The 20,752-nt window shown below is 42.8% G+C and overlaps 1 protein-coding gene across 1 annotated transcript; it reads left to right on the forward strand.

Moving 5' to 3' along the window:
• The first annotated feature begins 223 nt into the window (after positions 1-223).
• Positions 224-19,291, forward strand: CYP4V2 (cytochrome P450 family 4 subfamily V member 2). Its single transcript, XM_074905863.1, has 11 exons — positions 224-792; positions 3,667-3,779; positions 4,629-4,714; positions 6,500-6,690; positions 7,161-7,230; positions 8,459-8,585; positions 10,394-10,585; positions 13,076-13,178; positions 13,527-13,661; positions 14,493-14,672; positions 16,315-19,291. Exons 1-11 carry the CDS (start codon positions 579-581, stop codon positions 16,488-16,490), a joined length of 1,587 nt encoding a protein of 528 aa, XP_074761964.1. The 5' UTR covers positions 224-578; the 3' UTR covers positions 16,491-19,291.
• Positions 19,292-20,752: the final 1,461 nt, after the last annotated feature.

Genomic DNA, 20,752 nt, shown 5'->3' on the forward strand with positions numbered 1-20,752 from the left:
TGTCTGAAGCAGTTGAAACCCCTCAGACACCGTGTTGGAGAGTACTGGGGCAGTTCTGTATCACACAGTATGGTGTTCCCTGAAAACAGATGGAAAAAGATGATGTTGAGAAAACCCATCCTTCTCAAATCAGCAAAAAGGTGTTTTTAATCTTGAGTAGTTTGTGTCTTTTCCCTCTGAGATACTGCACGGGCCTGCACAGAGCTTTCTCACTCTTCACTTGAGTCAGAGGAGCCAGGTGAGGGCAGGGAAATGGCACTGTTCCCTGTGCCTGCCCTGCTGTCTCCAAGTGCTTGCAGGCAGCCTCTCCACGTGTGTGTGTGTGTGGTTTTTTTATATCTTTGTTTATTTTCCTGGCAGGAAGCTGCGCCTTGAGGCCCATATGACAGCTCCGCCTCCTGCTCTCATGGCCCGGGTCCCGGCACATTTGCCTCGCTGCGGCGCGGCAGTGAGTGGCGGTACAGGCAGAGGAGCCGGGTACAGGCAGAGGAGCTGGGTACAGGCGGAGGAGCCGGGTACAGGCAGTGCTGGTTCCCCAGCAGGGATCAAGGCTCGGAGCAGGAGGCTGGGAGGTGGCGATGGAGGTTGTGCAGGGAGCCGCAGGGCGACAGCCGCTGCTGCACTTGGGGGCTGAGGTTGTAGCAGCTCTGCTGTTGACGGTTGTGGCTGTGTGCTCCCTGCCCTCCCTGATGGATTACTGGAGGCGGTGGTGGGTGATGAAGCCGATCCCGGGTATCAGTCCCTGCTATCCTGTGCTGGGGAATGCTCCACTCTTGGAGCGGGACGGACAAGGTAAGGGCCGCTCCTGCTGTAGCCCATCTGTGACATCCCTGCATTGCGTGGGGCTCTGCTGGAGGAGCCAGCGCTGGTGAGGTGCTTGGGTGGTCGAGCTGTGGCTGGATGGAGAGGGGCTGTAGGGTGTGCCATGGCCTTCAGGTCTCTCTGGGGCTGGGGGCGACATGCAGAGGGGAACTGTGTGAGAAGTGGGAAGTGGAGGGGAAAGGAGAGAAACTACTTAAATGTGGGGTTATTATCAGTCAAATATGAGCTAGAGGTTCGGTCTGACAATGGTTTCCAGATGCTGATGCTGGACTTGGACCTGTTTCTAGTTGTTGGTGAGGTGGAGCATGAGTGCTGTGGAATGTGTTTTCGCGACAGGGAGGCGCGCTGGGAGCTCTCACAGGAAGTGCGGTTTCACAATGCTGTTAACTTGGATCCAAACAACGCTTTTAGCTTGCGAAGTAAAAATACTTCTTTAAACAAATATCTCCCCCCAAGTGAGCATGTGCAAGGACATCATCATGCTGAGTTGCTGAGTCATTTTCCGAATTAGCTGTGTGTTCGATGCGAAAGAACTTGCTGAGTGTCTGCAGTACATCCCTCAAAAAGAAACCTTCCTGCTCTCGCACTGATCAATGGTACCCTCTTTTTGCCAGGTGCTTGAGAAAGCACTAACATGCTACTTATTCCTTTTTTGTTTGGTTTTGCACAGGAGCATATTTCTTGAGGAGTCTGTGGTGTGAAAGTGGCTCTGGCTGTGCTGTCAGTGGACCAGCAGACTCTTCTGGGTGTGTTTGTGATGCCTGTGTAGCCAGTCTGCTCGGTGCATGTGCATTCCTGGCTGTGCTGCTGGAATAGAGTGTGACTGGGTCATGGGAGCACGGTGAAGCTGACTACAGCATGGGCATGCACACTGCCAGTGCCGACACATGCTGAGGCATCGTCCCTGTTCGCGAGTGTACACTCTTGAATCTTTCCTCTGGAGCCAACCCTGTATCTAAACACAGATAGGAGAGATCTTCGTGGAAACGAGAGCAGGCAGCTTTCCCTGAAGTTGCCTCTGAGGAAGCAGTAGCTCAGGATCATAGTCAGGATGTGTATATGAGCCTGACTGAAAGACAAATCTCTTTTTTCTTTTTCCCTTCTTCTTTTTAAATCTTCTTAAAAAAAACCCGAAACAAACCGAAAACAAAAAAGAACATTGCTTCTCTCTCCAGAAAGCAATGTTCTATGGAGTCTCTAATCTCCTTTGTTAGCAGAAGTCACATAGCTTCCATGCTTTAGTTAAGTCTATGACCATCCAGCTTTGTTCTTGTTTATTTATATAAAAACAGGTGAAGTTTGTGGTTTGTAATATTTTTCATTAAAAATGTGACAAAAGCTTTTAGAAAAAAGGATGTTATATAGCAGAAAGAAAAATTACTTTTCATCTGGTGGTGATTTGTTTTATTGATATGGGTAGACAAATGCTGGAAAATTGTGGTATTTGCTGATGTGAGGAGAAAAAATATTTTTAAAATAGCAAAATATTTGACACTTTTAAGCCTTTTGGCTTAGAACTTTGCCTAAGAATAGAGAATGCTGTGTTTGAGTATCTTTTAGGAAACTAGTTTTTTTCCTTTTTTTTCCCCCTTTAATTTACTGACCTTTGAATTTTCAACTCCGCAGAGGCCTTGCAAGGAGTCATTTATTGTTTAATCTGGTTTCTGAAAGGGCAAAGGCATATTTAATCCTTGAACATCCTGATAGCAGCCACCTCCTCTAGATCTGCAGAATGAACCTGATTGCCATCTGTGATGAGATAGCTGGATCTATGAGCATGGGAAGAGCAGTAGATGGTATTTAATTTGATTCAGCAAGGTCTTTGATATAATTTCCCATGCTTTCTATAAAGCTGAAATGACAAGATGTGGCTAGATAAGTAGATAATAATGTGGGTGGAGGATTGGCTGGATTGCTGAGCTCAGCGGTATGAAGTCCAATTGACAGGTGGACAACAGTGATATCTCTCAAGTGGGCCGTGGCATAAGTGATTCTATGAGTCTTTGTGCCCTTACTGATAGGGACATCTGAGCTGCTAAATCCACAGTGGCCCTGTAAGTGGTCACTTACCCTTCGGTAACATTTCTAAAAAGACAAGGGTAGAGTTTAATCCTGGAGCAGCCAGCTGTCAAAAGCCCCTGCTAGAATTGCAAACCCTCACTGATGGTTAGGGCTGCAGAAAGTGGGAGAATTTTTAAGCATGTTAGAGTAAGAAGTAATTTGTTTTCAGGCAAACAATAACAGTGTAAGGGCTGCAGAGGTTTTCTTCAGAAGTCCAGCTAGCAGAAACTAGACATTTCAAGTGATACTGGTTCCTGCACAGTGCTCTGCTGTTACTGTGCTTGACCTCTCTTGTGTATGCACCACCAATATAGTACCTGTCAGTGGGGTCTCAGATGGGAAAAGGTTTGATGTTCTGCCTGGAAAGTAAAGAAGAATCTTGATACAGCATTTTGGATAGCGTCAGATAAGCCAAAATACAAGCATAGCCTTGAATCCGTTTCATTTGACACTTAATTGTTACAAAGAGCATTGCAGTACGGAAGGCCCGTGCTACAGTGCTTTGATACTGCTTAAATCAAGCTGCCTTATCTACAGCTGGAAGGGGTTTCTTTGGAATAGAGTGCCTTCGAGAGTGTGGCCTTAAAGAAATGATCCTGCAGTACAGCTAGTAGCTAGGTGCAGTGTGTGCTGCTTGGTCATAGTAACAAGATAAAACTACAGCAAAAAGATAATTACAGGGCATATGGTGATAAAGACTTCATTACAGATGTCATCCTTATTCAGACACCCCCCCCCCCCTTTTTTAAATTAAAATTTTAGTCTGCTTTTTTTTCATTACAGGTTTTTTCAAACAACTGCAAGTTTACGTTGAAGAGTTAAGGAGTTGGCCATTGTTCAAACTTTGGATAGGACCGTTGCCTGTCATGATTTTATATCACCCTGACAGTGTGGAGGTGGGTGTGCTTGTCTTCTGTCTACTCTAGTCATGCAAAGCAGCATCCAACCTATCAGTTTCTAGTCTATCAATGTAATTTTTGCAAGAAAGGGTTTGACCTGATTCTACTTGAGATTGTCCTCTGACCCAGTGCTAAAGAACGGCTGAAAGTAGAATATAAAAAAACCTAGTCTTTAAAAAACATAAATACTGAAGGTGGCCAGCAAATGAAAATACTGACTTAGTATGTTTTATACAAAGAAGCATCTCCTTTAGCTCTGTTTTCACACGTGCGAGACCTTCTGCTACCAAGATCAGAATGCAGAAGCAGATGGCAAGGAAGATGGGACCACTGAAATAGGGATAGAACATTATGAAATGCAGGTTGCAATGCTTGTGTCTCATTGACTTCTGCATTAGAACTTGGTGGGTCTGTCTTGATGCCATGAAATGTAGTCCTTAGTTTTGCTGCTAACAGTGTTTGTCCTTGAACTGTGAAGATAGAGTTGTTTCTTTGTTGGAGTGTTTATGCGGGTTTGGTTAAGGCTGGAAACCGCTGGGTTTTCTCTGAGCTCTGCCTGTGACTTTGTAACACAGGTTTTTCTTTTTCAGGAAGATAAGGGGGGTGGTAGTGGTAGTTTTTGAGTATTTCATTGTTTCTCAGGATTGGGATATTTACTGAAAGACTTGAGGGCGTGAACTCAATGTGCCCCCTGTGTACCAGCTTGTACTGAACTGTTGCGCATTTTACTGAGGCTTGGGGCATGTTTGTGGAGGAACTGAGGTTTTGTGAAGTAATCTCAGGTGAAGAAATCTTTCTCCATCTAGCAAGTGATGTTTTTTTCTTCTTCTTTCATTTTTCTGGCAGGTTATTCTGAGCAGTTCTAAACATATAGAAAAATCGTACCTGTACAAATTCCTGCAACCGTGGCTGGGCACTGGACTTCTGACGAGGTATAGTGAAATTCAGGTGCATTGCTGTCTTTTTTCAAATTTGCAGTGTATATGATAGGAATAGGGCTTAGTGACAGGAATGCTGTATGTATCTCTGGACAGAGATGAAGCTGTGGAAGTCTTATTCCTTGTGATGGTCTTGGTTGCTCTTTAGCAATTAATGTCTGATAAAAATCTTGTGGAATTATCCATTTCTTACCAAATTTGGCCATTGTTACTTTTTTGCCCAGAGGCTTGAAATTAATGTGACTTTTGGGAAGTTGTATCCAATGGCAAGTGGTATCTTTTAGGCTGCAATACTACACTCTGGGTGTTTTGAATGTTGTGATGTGTGTTGAGTGTTTGGACTGTGGCAGAACTGCGACTGTGTGCATTGCTCATCTCAGCTGGTGATGCTGCAAACCGGTAGGGTGGGCCTGAGGTTGGTGATGGTTTGAGGTAGGATGGGAGAGTATCTATACCCTGTCCTTCATTTCCCTCATGAAGTGGAAGCTTGTAAGAAATGAGCCTGCATAACAGCACAAGTCAGGAGTGGAGAGAAGGAGGAGCAGTGTTGTAAGGGCTTGGTGTCCTCCAGTCTTGGGAGGGTCAAGGAGGGTGATGGTCTGGGTGATGTAAGTATTCAAGAGTTAGAGCAAGGCGAATGTAGAGTGGCTCTGGTGCCTTTGTGCCTCTTCTGTGTTTGTGAAAGAAGGTTAAGGTCCCCCTGTTAGCAGTGGAGCTTTGTTGCCTGTTTGGAGCCCTCAGAGGTGAACTCCTTGTGCTTTGTGATGGGACCATGGTGTCGTAAAAGGCAGCTGTGATCATGTGGTGTGGGAGGTGCAAGTTTATAGAAGAGGATGAGGAATGCCCTTTATCCTGAGTTTTGTTCATGGCCCTTAAGAAGGCAGTAATCAGTAACAAAGTGCAGAGAGTTGAGGTCCATGGGCATCAGGCATGATGTATCTTCACTCTTAGTTATTTCCCTTACTGGTTAATTTGTCTCCAGTAGACTTCTAGAGATGTTTTGACTTCCTTGTGCTTGCAAAAACATAATCGAGGAGAATGTTCCAGTCTTTGCTGATTAAGGGCAGTAGTGGTAGAAAGCAAGCAGGTAAGCTGACCTAGGAGTGCCCCAAGAGCAGGTTAATGGGAGAAGTGGTGTGATGGTTTACCCTGTAAGCAGAGCTACCAGTTTTGTGTCTGTGGTGCATGTGATTCAGAAAAAAATGAACAAGAACCCCTAGGAAGCTGGTGTCAGCTGCTGTGGCTTCATGTTCTTTCACTGACATGTGGGAAGTGGTTGCCTGTCTGCACTTTCTAGCCAGACCTTGAGGCAGTAATTTCTGTAATGTCCAGGGACCCTAGTTCACTGCAATCCTCATTTCCTAGTCAGTGGATGGAAGCAGGCATGGGTGGTGATTCATATGATTCACAGACAGTGTGATGACTTGAAGCCTTGATGCTGAATAGGTGGCTTGTCCTGTAGATGGCTTCTGCTTGATCCCTCTGAGCCCGTGCACTGAGCAACCACGAGGCTGTATTGCCCAAAGGCTTGTTGGCATCTTCTTTCATTCAGAGCAGCTATAGAAATGGTGGCTTGTGCTTTGGAAAGAGCTGGAGCAAGAAATATTTTCATTTTGCTTCTACTGGGGAGTGCTATGGACAGCTTGAAGAGTCATCTACAGCGTGTCCATCTGTGAAGGTGTTCAGGCTTTGGTTTTTACTGTGTACTTTTTGTGATGGTGAGTATTTTATTTTTCACTTGGAGTTTTTAACCCTTCCTTCTCCCTGTTGATTTTGCAGCACCGGAGACAAGTGGCGGTCACGGAGGAAGATGATAACTCCCACGTTCCACTTCACAATCTTAACTGACTTTCTAGATGTTATGAATGAACAAGGAGGTATTTTATTGAAGAAACTTGAGAAGCATGTTGACAAGGAACCATTTGATGTTTTCCTAGATATCACTCTGTGTGCCCTTGATATCATCTGTGGTAAGTCCTCTTCAGTTATTGTGGTGGGGCTGTGAATGTTTGCAGAGGCTCACGAGTACAGTTGTGCCATGTTGTGTGTGGAGACAGTTGAAGAGAAATGTCCTTGCATATTATGTGAATGCATTTCCATCCTCCCAAGGCGATTCTTTCTTCTAAGTGTCTTGTGTGCATGTGAGCAGGTGAGTTTGTTGGGTGGGCAGGGCAGAAGTAATAGTCTGAAGTGAGGTTGGATTGAGGAGCAGAGTTCCTGGGCATGAAAATGTAAAGCGAGCTCATCACCTGTAAGGGGATGTGTGTATTTCCCTGTTGAAAGGATGGTGTGGTGACAGAGGTTGGGAGCAGTAGTAACCTATTGTGTACAGCATTGCATTTATTGTAATTAAATTGTAATTAATTGTAATTAATTGTAATTAAAAATGTATTGCATTTTACTTTGTGCTCATAAACTGTTGATGATTTCCTCCTCCTAGAAACGGCAATGGGCAGGAATATGGGTGCTCAGGAGAATCAGGATTCTGAGTATGTTCGTGCTGTCTACAGGTAAATGGACGTTTTCCTTGTCTTATGTTGTAGTTGGGCTGAAGTTAATGCTGCTGGTGACAGGAGTTCATCTGCTGTGAGCCGTGAGGGGGGGCCCGGGGGTCACAGGTGGAGGTGGAAATCCAAGAAGGCAGAAGAAGCTCTTGCAAATTTTGATGCATTTTCTGGTATGTGTCTATGCAGTGGAAGGCTGAGGCTTTGAAGAGGTGCCAGCTGCCATTCAGTTAATCCATTGGTACAGGAGGTTAAAAAAAAAAAAATGGAGCTGCAACATTTCATATCAGTATGACTGGCAGAATTGGGAGGGTGCTGTTTTGGACAGCATGTTAAAGCTGAGGCACTGCTGCTCTGCAGTTCACAGCAGTATTTACACCATTCAAATTGTATGTGGTTGTCCAGTGGATTATGAGAAGCATGGTCTGTATTCCTACCACACTGGTGTGCCATTCTAGATGAGATATAGCTGCTTGTGGTATCTCACCCCTGGCCTTTGATGAGGCTTGTTGAGACAGGTGTGTTATAAAAAATGGAGTCAAATTAGAGGATTTGATTGTCATTGGTTTCTTGGCCTTTCCCAAATGGTATTGCAAGTGGATTGGCTTGAAGTTGGTCTAAATGTAATAATTACTCCTCAGAGTCACCTTCTGCAGCCAAAAGCATGTGCAGGAGCTGAATAGCAATAACAATCGTTGTGTCTGAGCATACTTTAGGACTCATAATCTTTATTTCAAATACTTTTCCTGTGCTTTCTGGCATATATGGTATCTGGACAGTCAAGTAGGAATGTAATGCTTTTAGATGGCTGTTTGAGGTCATGGGGCAGATATTTTGGAGCCCGGACACGAGTAGTCGTCACATTGTACACATCTTTTCAGTACGGTCAGTACTTCACTCATGTGGAGTGACTGGACTAAATGACTTAATATGTCTGTTTCAGGAGCATTCCCACTAAATGAGAGTATGCTCTCAGAGATCAGTGCTTAAAGATATAAATCATGGTGATGCTGGGATGCTGGGACAGGTTACAGAAAATCTGAGTTAAAATCAGGAAACAGAATATGGACAGCCTTTCTTTCTGGTGAATGGGTTTAAACCCACACAATATGTTAAGTTCCATTTCATTTCACTGGGGGAGATAGAAATTTTTTTTGATTCTTGAAAGTATGTAATTTACTTTAAATCTGTTTTTGTCAAGAAATGTAACATGATGTAATTGTTGTGCCTTTAGGATGAGTGATCTAATTCATGAGCGACAGAAGAGCCCTTGGCTTTGGCCTGATCTTGTATATAAGCTGTTCAAGGAAGGAAGAGAACATGAGAGGAACCTCAGGATCCTTCATAACTTTACAGATACAGTATATATTCTTTAATAATTTTTTGGGTGGTACATTCTATTTGTTGGAGTGAAGTCTTGCACTCAGTACAGAGCTTACAAATGGAGGTGAGGTTCAGCCCCCCTGATATGCATCTATTAAGAGAAGAACTGTCTCTCTGTTGGAATGCTGAGGAATTCCCTGAAAGGAAGACAACAGCTGACTTCTCTGTCAGAAGCTCTGTTGTATTTAAGCAAGGGAGTATATTACTCTAGGGGAGTAACAGGACTTACAGGTCCTTGACAACCGGAACAAACAACACTGAACTCTTGTTCTGCCCCAGATGCTCCACATCTGAATCACCTGCAGCAGCTCAGTGCCAAGTTTGTAGCAGTAAGCATAGGTCTCTCTGCTTGGTAACGTCACTTGGTCAAGCTCTCAAAAATGGAAGTCTGTATTAATTTTCCTCTATCTGTAGCAGAACTGCTGAGATGAGCAAACACATGCAGCTTATCATGGTGTTCCATGAGCAAATATCAGCACTAAGACACTTTGACACAGAAACCATTAAGCATATGTCACTGACTTGGCATAAAATGCAGTGTTCTGTCACCATGTTAGACACTGCAGGTAACACCGCTTTCTCTCACCCAATAGCCTCTGTGCTGTTTTTGCCAGAGGTTGCCCTCACGAATCTACTGTTAGAATGTTACCAGGGAGGCTTCTTTCCCTGAAATAGGTGTATGTACCTCACCATATCATTGTACCAATGCCCACAGCTAAGGAAATAATATCTGAACTTTCATATAATAGACCACATTGACTCTGCGTTGGTTTTCAGTAGTTCATGTTTTGATTCCTTTTATTGGATATTGCTGCAGTGAGGCATGAGAGAAGCTCTTAAAGGGACATAATGTAACACTTGCTCACTTCCCATGCTGGCCAAATCTTAGAAGATGACTAAGGAACAGTAAATACTATCATCTAGCATAGGTGCTGACAGAATTCACTGAGACAAAAGGTGGTTCGAAAAGTGTTTTTATATATATATGTTCAGTGAGGAAAACTCTGTGTGTATAGCTGTATTTTTTTTCCCATTCAGTGCTTCTACTGAACAGAGGTACATACTCTACAACCTTTATTTTTAATTATTTTGTTGTTGAGAGCAATACCAATTTATTGAAAGATTCGGTTTTGCTGTTATAACAGCAGCGGTGACAACAGGAAATCTCTGTCTGTCTCTGGGGTTGTGCTTTGACCTTAAAAAGGGAAGTTCAACCATTGCTCTCATACTGAAGAAAATTTGGGAAGCTTTAGTGTAGTGGTTCTGGCTGTGCTATGTGTAGATCTGATGCAAGGTTGTGCGGTGCCCTGGCTTCTCTACAATCTCCTGGGTTCCCCAGACATTGGAGAGTGATCCTTTCCTTAGCTATTGGATGGATAGAGAATGTCTTCTTGGTGATCAGTCTGTTCAAACTGTGGTGATGTTTTTTGATTTGCCATCACTATTGTTAGCATTCACAATCGGCTTGTTCCAAATGTTTTGGATATGTTTACACTTCTTGATGATCAACAAGTTGTTTGTATAGTTTGGCTATGTGTTTTCTTGATCACTCAAAGGCCATTCAAGGTTAATTCCATTACTTGGAACGAGAGTTTGTTCATATTTCACCTGCTAACACAAAAAGTCAGTTGAAGTTCATGAGCTAATGCGGACAGCTATGCTAACTAGCTCATGTAGACTATTACAGGTGGATGTTGTTTTAATAAGTTGGCACAAACCTGTGTGATGCAGACTGTACATATGTGCTACATGTGCATCATATCTAATATAATGGTTCTAATCTCAGGTCATTGTGGAAAAAGCTGCGGAACTTGAAAAAAACAAGGAAACAAAATGTAATAGTGATGGCAACGATGAAGAAGGTGGGTCCAAAGGGAGGAAAGCTTTCCTGGACATGCTGCTGAATGCAACAGATGATGAAGGGAACAAACTGAGCTACAGGGACATTCGTGAGGAAGTGGATACTTTTATGTTTGAGGTACTCAAGGAACACATTGTTTTGTTGGGTTTTTGTTTTGTTTTGCTTTTTTCCAGAACCTGAAATTTACAGTTTGCAGGTAGTGACTCTTCCTTTTCTTAGTTCAGGAGATTGCTTTTAGTATGAAGTTATTTTAGCCCTGGAAGCCTAAGAGGAAATCTCTGTAGTATAGAAACTACTGAAGGATAGAAACATTTGATCCAGAACTGTGTGCCCTGGCAAAATGTTGAGCAATACACATGTGGTAGAGCAGACTCTACTCATGAAAGCAGGTGAGTAATAATAGCTTAATGGCTGATGTGGGCCATGGGCTTGCAGCTGCTGTTGCAAATCTCATTACTGCTAAAGAGAGCTCTAAACAGTTTTAGTGTTTTGCCCTGCATTTTGTCAGCTCTCCTCACATTTTGTCCCTTGCCATGTTGGCTGTAACCTCCTGGTTCTGTCAACGACTGTGCATTGGTACTGTCTTGTCATGTCAGGTTTCCTGTCCAGTGAAAGATCTAAACAAGACTTTCACAAGTTTTCCACACACCTCCGTTAGGTGGATCTGAATTATATCTCAGAAGAGCTTAATTCAGAGTCATATTACTGGTGTTGTAACCTAGAGAAACTGTCTTCCTATCTTACCAGTCCTGTACTACTCCATAGCTGTATTTTGAAGAGGTGCAGCATCCTGAACTTCACATATGCACCTTTTTTAGTACCAAAATCCTTTGTTGGTCAACTTTTCCCTTTTCTGTTCTCCTCTTTTTTCTTTTTTTTTTTTTTCTTCTTCTTTTCTTTTGGTTTCCCTTCCCTTTATTTCCTTTTCAAATATTCCCTTCTGTGGCCACTATCTGTGTCTCATTACACCCTTTTTTGGATAGTTTTGTACCCTTTTTTTGATAGTTTTATAAGGGTTACAGATTGTGTCTGTTGTACCTCTTCTGTTGTAGACATCGGCCTCCTGGATGTTCTGTTGTTGACTGGACAATAACCAAAAAGATGAATATGCATCTGTAGATACTGGTAGTTCATGCAGCTTCTGAGAGGGTGAGGAGAGGGTTGTTTCCTTTTGTTATTTCAACACTTTTCGGTTTTGGTCAGTTTTTAGTCACCTGACAGAATCATGAGTCATCTTACATTCTGGTAACAGCATATTGTATAAAGTTCTTCACTCTTGATTTTTGTTTTTCTATAGAATCATAGAATGGTCTAGGTTGGAAGGGACCTTAAAGATCATCTTGTTCCAACCCCGCTGCCATGGGCAGGGACACCTTCCACTAGATCAGGTTGATCAAAGTCCTGTACAACCTGGTCTTAAACACTTCCAGGAATGGAGCATCCACAACTTCTCTGGGCAACCTGTTCCAGTGTCTTACCACCCTCATAGTAAAGAATTTCTTCCTTCTATCTAATCTAAATTACCCTCTTTCAGTTTAAAACTGTTACCCCTTTTCCTGTTGCTACACGTCTATCTTTTGTGTAGGCCCCCTTTAAGTACTGGGAGGGCTGGAGCCTTCTCTGGACTGAACAACCCCAACTCTCTCAGCCTGTCCTCTTAAGAGAGGTGCTCCAGATCCCTGATCGTCTTTGTGGCCTCCTGTGGACTTCCTCCAACAGGTCTGTGTCCTTCTTATGCTGGGGGACCGAGAGCTGGACACAGCACTGCAGGTGGGGTCTTACGAGAGCACAGTAGAGGGGGAGAATCATCTCCTTCGACCTGCTACTCTCACTTCTTTTGATGTAGCCCAGGATACAGTTGTCTTTCTGGTCTGTGAATGCACTTTGCTGGTTCATAATCAGTTTTCCATCCACTAATACCCTCAAGTCCTGCTCCAACAGGTATTGGTGTGGTTGAAGTCCTCCATGAGGACCAGAGCTTGTGAACATGAGGCTGCTCCTATCTCTCTATAGAGGGCCTCATCTGCTTAGTCTTCCTGGTCAGCTGGCCTGTAGCAGATCCCCACTATAACATCTCCTGTCCCTTCCCTCCCTTCAGTCCTGACTGATAAGCACTTGGTCTCCTCAGCTATCCTCAGACAGAGCTCCATGCCCTCCAGCTGGCCATTGACATAGAGGGCGATCTCCTTCCTCGTCTCCCCTGCACTTATATCCTTCCATTCCAATACTCCAGCCATAGGACCCATACCACCACGTCTCCATGATGCCAATAAGATTGTAACCCTGCAGGCGTGTGCATGTCTCCAGCTCCTCTTGTTTATTCCTTATGCTACGTACGTTTGCACAGAGCCATTTTAAGTTGGGCCCCTGATGAAGCTGACTTATTATCTGGAATTCCTTTGTACTGCTCTTCAGGTGCTCTCCTGCTGACCTGTGATCCCTTTCTGGACATTTGTTGCTGGAACTGGCATCAAACTGGTCATTCTCGTGGTCATGGGACTAATAAGTCTCCCTTTCTGTACTAGCTGTACAGCTAAGTATTTACAGAGTCTACTTGTGCACAGGAATGGTGTTGAAGTAAATGTCTTTGTAAATCTGGACCTCTAGGGCCATGATACAACAGCAGCTGCTATGAACTGGGCCCTGTACTTACTTGGATGTAATCCTGAAGCCCAGAAGAAGGTTCACAGAGAACTGGACGAGGTGTTTGGTACGTTTCCATTCCTCCTTCACTGGGGTTGTGGTGGTGGTTGTATTTGTGAGTGAGGATGTGGTACATTATAAGCCTAGATGCAGAAGGGGAGGTAGGGCCATTCCTAGTGGCCCTTCTGGAGCTTTCAGTGCTAGAGGTGATTGGGACAGGTGCTGGAAGGTCTGTAGGGGAGTACAGCCAATTTTACATTTTTGGGGAAAGGCATGCGTGTTCAATGTATGTGGGCACTTTCTCCTGTGTTGTCTTGATATGTGATGAGAGTTCCTAGAGGGAGTTGGGATGAGTTGTTTTAACCAAAAATGTGGAGTTTTGGTCTTGCTCATCCCCGTATTTGTTTCTGGACAGGCAACACTGAGCGTCCTGTTACAATGGACGACTTGAAGAAGCTTCGATACCTTGATTGTGTTGTGAAAGAAGCCCTTCGGCTCTTCCCTTCAGTTCCACTGTTTGCCCGTGCCTTAAGAGAGGATTGTTGTATTAGTAAGTACTGTCCTATGTTTGCCACTTCTGTCTGTTGCAGTTTCATCCCAGAGGGCAACTGAGCACCATGCAGCTGCTTGCTCACCCTTTTACCCTCAGGAGTGGGAATGAGAAAATAGAACAAAAGGCTTGGAGATCAAGATAAGAACAGGGAGGAATGACAAACCCATTATGGTCACAGGCAAAAGACAGACTCAGGGGAAGAAAAAGAACATCAATTTATTTTAAATGCTACCACCACTTAATTTGACAATCAGAGTAGGACAGTAAAAGTATAACCACATCTTAAAAACACCTTGGCCCCACCCCTCCCTTCTTCCTGGGCACAGCTTTGCTCCTGATTTCTCTGTGGGCTGCAGGGGGACAGCCTGCCCTCTCACCACGGGCTGCAGAGGAGTCTCCATTCCAGTGCACCTCCCCCTCACCTCCTCCTCCTTTCTTCCACTGACCTCAGCGTTTGCACAGGTGACTTCCTCACAACCCCTCTTCACAACTCCTCCTCCTCCTCCCAGGTTCCTCTACTTAAATATGTTATCACAGAGGTGCAGCCACCATCGATTTTTGGCTCGACCTTGGCCAGAGGTAGGTCTGACTTGGAGCCGGGGAAGCTTCGAGAAGCTTCTCACAGGGGGCCATGGCTGTAGTCTGTCCCCCACTACCAAAACCCCCGCCACACACACAAACTCAACACACTGTCCTGCTAGCATCTACTCAGAGGCAGCATTTCCCAAGTAAAGGACAGCGGTGCTTTATTTTTACTGTGCTGTTTTGTATAGAAAGTCACTTCGTTGTTGTTGTGACCCTTTTTCTTCCTTTCCCTTTTCTCTTCAGGAGGCTATCAAGTACCAAAAGGCACAAATGTTATTGTCGTAACTTATGCCCTGCATAGAGACCCCGAGATCTTCCCTGACCCAGAGGAGTTCAGACCTGAGCGATTCTTCCCTGAAAATTGTCAGGGAAGGCACCCATATGCTTATGTGCCCTTCTCAGCTGGTCCCAGGAACTGCATTGGTAGGTAGCTGAAGAGGAAGCCCTTTTAATTTGACAGCGCTGCTTTTGATGTGGCAACCGTGGCAGCAGTGAGTGTATGAGAAATTTAAGTCTTGATGTGCCTGCTTCTCGTGTCCCTCGCTCTCCCCCTTCCACATCTCCCTGAATTCTGGGCTGTCTCCCCTTCAAGCCTGATGCTTGAGCTGCCACATTTTGTTTCTTCCCAAGAGCCTATGTCTATCATGCTGGTGTCTCCTCCTCACTGCCTGTGCATCCAGGCAGCATGTTAATGGGCTCCTGCATTAAGACAGGATTGCTTCCAAGTTTCTGATCCTCAGTGTCAGCAAGACAGAGAGAAGGCAAATATCCTGCACTTGTTTTGCTCTGGAAACGTCTCGTCTGTCTATCTTGTGAACTCAGCTGGGTGTCCCAAACATGCTATCTGCAACTGATGTCTTCCTTCCCTCTTTCTGACACCTTTGTTGCTCTGGTGTTTTCACTGTCATCCTAGAACTTGTTAGTTTTTCACGTGCCACTGAGACACCTGTCATTTATCTGTGCTCAAAGTAGAGGCATTTATGTTGTAGAACACATGAAAAGACTTTTCCCTACGCTGATCTTAAGTGCAGATGGGGAACGTTGAGCAATTGTCATGCCATTTACAAGAATAGGAAATAAAACTTCCTCTGGCTGTTTGGTTTTGTTTTGTTTTCCTGTGGGGGGATGGGGTTGGGGTTTTTTTTGTTTGCTTTTAATTTTTCTCATTGGGAATAGGTGCCCTTTCCATAAGAACAGCAGACTAGGTCTTCCCATGTTCCAAAGAGGAATCTAATTTAATATTACATGTCTAGCTAGTTCCTGGATGTACGGGAACATATTCAGGACAGGTGGTTCATTAATAACCTTGCAGAAATACATCACTGTGTACATACGTACAGACATTCATCTGTGCATATTATAGAGTGAAGCACAGAAAATATTCAATACTGCGTTTTGTATCCTTTTTCCATTTTTAGTTTAGTTTGAGTGAAATGCCTGGATTGTGACACTTGATTTGGTTTCCCTCATATTTCTCTGTTCTCCCCTTTCCTCCTCCACCTTTCTCTGAAATGTAAATTGAACTTTGCCCTCTGTGCTAGCAAATCATCAGTGTGTGTGATGCCTTGAAGGAAGGTCTTTCTGTCATTCTGTTGCAGTTGTATCTCCTTTGCTCCTCTCTGCATATATCGAACAGTGGGGTTTGTCTCTCCTCACAGTCCCTGTGCTGCATCTTCTCCTGCTGCGGTCTGTCATTCATTCCCTCCTGCCTAGTTCATCTAAGAGACATGACAAGGCTGTGTTTTTATTAGTTCCATGTGAAGTGTTGACTGTTTCCTCTTCGCTGTTTGAGTTCTGTGTGCTATTGGAAGGAGGACGTGCTGTGGATTGTCCCAGGAAGGACAGAGTTGTCATGCAGAGAGAAGTGCTAGTTTCAGTAGTATCCACATGACCTCGATTTTGGCCTAAAGCCAGTTTTGTTCTGAAGGCATATACACAGCCTTTGCTGTCCTGTGCTTCTAAGAGGTATCACTGTAAGCATACAAATGCAGCACCTGTTGATGCAACCTGACAATAAGGTTGGGTTTTTGTTTTTTTTTTTTTTTTCCTGCCCTGTAACTTGTAGGTCAGCGCTTTGCACAGATGGAGGAGAAAGCTCTTCTAGCCCTCATCCTGCGGCGCTTTTGGGTCGACTCATGTCAAAAGCCAGAAGAGCTTGGTATAGCTGGGGAGCTGATTCTTCGTCCAAATAATGGCATCTGGATTAAGCTGAAGAGGAGGCCAAATGCTGGATCAGAATGAGAGAAAATTCAAGATTTTATTTTTCCAAAACCTTCCAAGCTTAGATATGTTTTTAAATCAGATATTTTGATGGCAGTCCAGAAATTTGTTGGAACTTAAATCATTACTGATTGTTTCATTAAAAACGTTGTAATAGCCCTAAATTGGTCTACTTTTCTAGTACATGTGAACTGCATGTTTACCTCTGAAGTGCAAGTCTTTAAACATCAAAACTGAGTACCTTATCCACTGGGATGAAACTGTTCTATTGCAACAATGCAAAAAAACCTTAAAAATGGTAGTAGTAATAGTAATGCCTGTGATGGAGTTATCTGATTATATTCCATTTTGTTTGTGAGGTAATTGATAATCTCAAATATTTGGGTGGTTTTCAGGTTTCTTTGGTTCTGAAAGGTACAAGTGATCAATTCTTCTACTTGGCACAAATTTTCTTCTGTTTTGGCTATGACTGCATCTATGAAGACAAAGCAAAAATATCTGATAATTTCATTCCTCCTTTGTAAGTATTTACAGTATTTCTTAAGTCCTGAGTCCTCTGAATTATTTTTTAGAAAAGTGTACTGTAAGCATTAATCCATATCATCATACTACGAACTTGTTAGTGTGCAAATTACACACAGGATTTCATAATGACAGAAACACTGTATTATAACAAATTTTGAGAATAAACTTCTAGTATGCATCAACGTGGAATGTAATTTTATCTGTAAAAATGACATGCCTGAGTACAGGTAAATTACTGATGGATAATAATTTCTTATCGTCAGTTCCTCTGGAGTGATCAGCGGACTAGATTTTACTGTCTCAGTCAAAGCTGAAACAATGAGCCAGTCTGCTCTTGCTTCTTCCTGAAGGCAACATAAAGAATTTCTTGCTAATTGATGTTAAAGAGAAATTACAGTGATGGAATGAAGCACCTGTGGAAGTTTCTGACTGTACTTTCAGGACAGGTGAAAATCTGCAGCAAGTCACACAGCTAGAGAACAGACTCGCCATGATTTTTGTAAGCACTAAAGAAAAAACTGGTGCTAGACCAAGCTGAGATCCTCTAGCTGGTTTGTCCTTTACTTCTGCATTATGCTTTGGCACCTTTTTGGCTGGTGTGTGTTACCATGGCAAGACCCCTAGCACTGTAGAAAGAAAGGTACACACTGACAACCACACCTCTGTCTTTATCTGCTGATGCATCAGTTGGTCTTGCCACCGTGGTCGGTGTTGGGGGTTTTAGGTGTGCCATCACCTTTAGGTTGTTCTGGGGCTGTGGGTGACCTGCAGAGGGGAACTGGATGAGAAGCTGGAGGTCAGAGCTGATACGGTTATATGTGCTGGTCCACCTCTCATCATTAATGTGTTACACAGTAAGAAAGGAGTAATCTGTCCTTACTGGGTTTGTTGACCTTCACAGATTCTTTTCTTGTCTTGTGCCCTTTTAGCAACACTTAGTGGTTTAATACCTGGGATACTGCTGTTTGTAGAACATCAGAATAGAGAGAAAATAATTCCTACATTCTCCAAGTAAATTAGACGTTTCCTTGAACCTGTCAAATTCTTTATATTCTGCTAAACCTAGGTTTTACCATTTTCTGAGGATCTTATAAAAAGAAAAGATCTAACTGCTTAATTTACAGAAATGAAATCACAGACCTGGACAAATAGTTTATTGTAATTGCTGTCTTTCTTTTGCTATTAAGAAAATAGAAGTCATGTAACAATGATAATATGGTTGTATTCTTCCGGCTTCATTTTCAAAGACAGGTTTCATTGCTAGATAACAAAAATTTAAGTTTACAGGCCTGACTGTAAAAATTGTTTTCCTTATGAAATAACTTTCAAGACTACCTTAACATATGTTAATACACATTAAAAAGAATGATACATGTTTTCCAAAGAGACTCTAAGTTAAGGAATTATTTAATGCTTTGGGGTACTTGATAATGTGAGCTTTGCAGGTATGCAAGATTTGCATCCAGAATACTTTTTCTCAGGACGTTCGGTATGTAGTTGAAACCTGGAGAGGTACCTCATGTATTTTGTTAAGCTATATCTTTAAATCAAGGACTTTCGAGACAAATGAAAACTAATTTTAATTTATTTTCTTCTGTAGGATCTATTTTGTGGAAACAGTTTTTAAAATTGACCAAACTATAACAGTTGTCTTCATAAGGATATGAGTTTTGTACATCCATCTACAGTGGCCAATGTTTGCTTGCCCTTTGTTTTTGTACCATACTCTTCTCATGTAAGAGGATCTCAATTAAATTGTAGTTTTATAATCTCTGATGAGAACAAGAAAAAAATTGAGACAAAACCAGGATAAAACTGTGATGAGAAACTCTTTATTAAAAGTGCTTGGGCTCAAATGCTGGCACAGGGTTACCAAAGTAGAAAATCCCTGTTTAATCTTGCACATAGTATCTTTGCCAAGATGAACACTCATGTAAACCCATAGTCTTTGTGTTCAGAGCTGTTCTGAAAAGGTGGTGACCTCTTGTCTTTTGTTGTGAAAACTGGTTTTGAAGGAATCTGAGGCTGCTAAGGCAATAAATGTTGAGAAAATCAATACTAAAAGAACAGGAACTTTCTGTCTGCAGGGTAGGTGTTAGATACCTTACACAGTCTAGAGTGTGTGCTTTTATTAACCTTAGTCATATGTAGTTGTTAGTTGTGGTCAGCAACAACCCTTTTGGTTTTGTTTTTTCTTAATTTTTTTTAACCCTGTAGGATTTAGGAATGCAGTGCAGCCTTGCCAGGTTTCCTGGTAAAGTAATGGGACAATAAAATATTGTGTAATAAAAACTGCATGTGCATAGTAGCTGTTGGTGATTTTGTCCTGATGGCTAGGTATCGGTGGATGGGATGAAGATATCAGCTGAAATCTAAACCCAAATATTACTATTGAGTAATAGTTCATATAGGGTACTCTTAATAATGCTAATCATGGGCTCGTGCTGGCTCTGTTTCTGAAATATGACTTCCTCACTCTAAGTAGTTGAGAGCTTAAAGATCCCTTTAGTGTGGTGTCAAAAAGGAGACAACTTTCTACTGTGATGACAGAAATAGTGTCTAAGTGTTAATGGATCATGGTTTACAGCTGTTACGAAGAAAACTGACAACAAACCTGTGTGACCTCTTGGGTGGCGCTGCTTGGAAGAGCCTCCAGGGCTGCCTCAGAGGCACTAGAGGTTTCCAGCCCCTTTGACACGAACTGCTTTTTGGGCTCTGAAAGCTTCATGTCTGGGACACATGCAGGAGGTGGTCTAGTGGTGCTTACTAGACATCCACCTGCCTTTCTGAATTTAGTCCTTATGCAAAAGGCAAACATGTATAGGTGTTCATACACTGCTTCATACAGATCCTCTTGCCATGCGTGATCCAACATGTCATCTCACTGATACTTCTCTTCTAGCAGGTAAAAGACTCCAAGAAACTTTGGAGAATCCTACAGTGCTTTCTTTCCTAAAAACAGTATTGGTGTCACCCCCTGGCAAACTTCCCAGTATAGTAGTACCTCAGTTCATAGTAAGGTCATATTTAGAAAGTGGTCTTCATAGTTTGTGTGGATTAAAAACTAAACTCTCTAAAATAAAAAATCTGAGATTGTGCTGAAAATGGGAGTTCTCTGCTAAGTATAACTTCATCTTTTGCTCAACGAATGGGCTTTTCTGATCCACACCTGGAGTGTAGCTTGTGGAAGTGGAAAATGCTCGTTGAAAATGCGAATTATTTTGAGTGAAGAGAAGCAGTATGCCCAAACCTCCAGACCTGACTCCAGGCTAGGGGTTCAGGGACACATGTAACTTGCTTGAGTTACTGTTTCACAATTTACAGGGCCTGGTCAAGACATTGGAACTCTTCACTATGTTGAAATGTTATGTTTTCTCTAATGTCTAACGATAACCAGCATCAGGTGTTTTAGCTGTGAGAAGCAAGACCTTGGGCAGTTACGTGATTCTCCATTTATGAGAAAAAATCAAATTACTTATAGGAAAAAAAGAAGCCCTCTTACAGAACAAACCCAGTAGTGATTTGTTTAATATTTGGAACCGCTTTCTATTGTTCCTATGATCCTGAATTTGGTCTGCGTTGATTTGACATCTGATGTGCAGTTATTTCTGGGCTGTATTTCTAGGAAGACTATTGTTGACATGTAGTTGCAGGATATGGAACTACTATACTGCTTTTATTTCAATACAGTATGCAGTCCAACATTTTCCACAAATCAGTGAATAAATTGTTATAGCCATCTTTTTGCAGCCATTGTG

Source organism: Athene noctua, chromosome 4 (assembly GCF_965140245.1).
Source record: "Athene noctua chromosome 4, bAthNoc1.hap1.1, whole genome shotgun sequence".
NCBI lineage: Eukaryota > Metazoa > Chordata > Aves > Strigiformes > Strigidae > Athene > Athene noctua.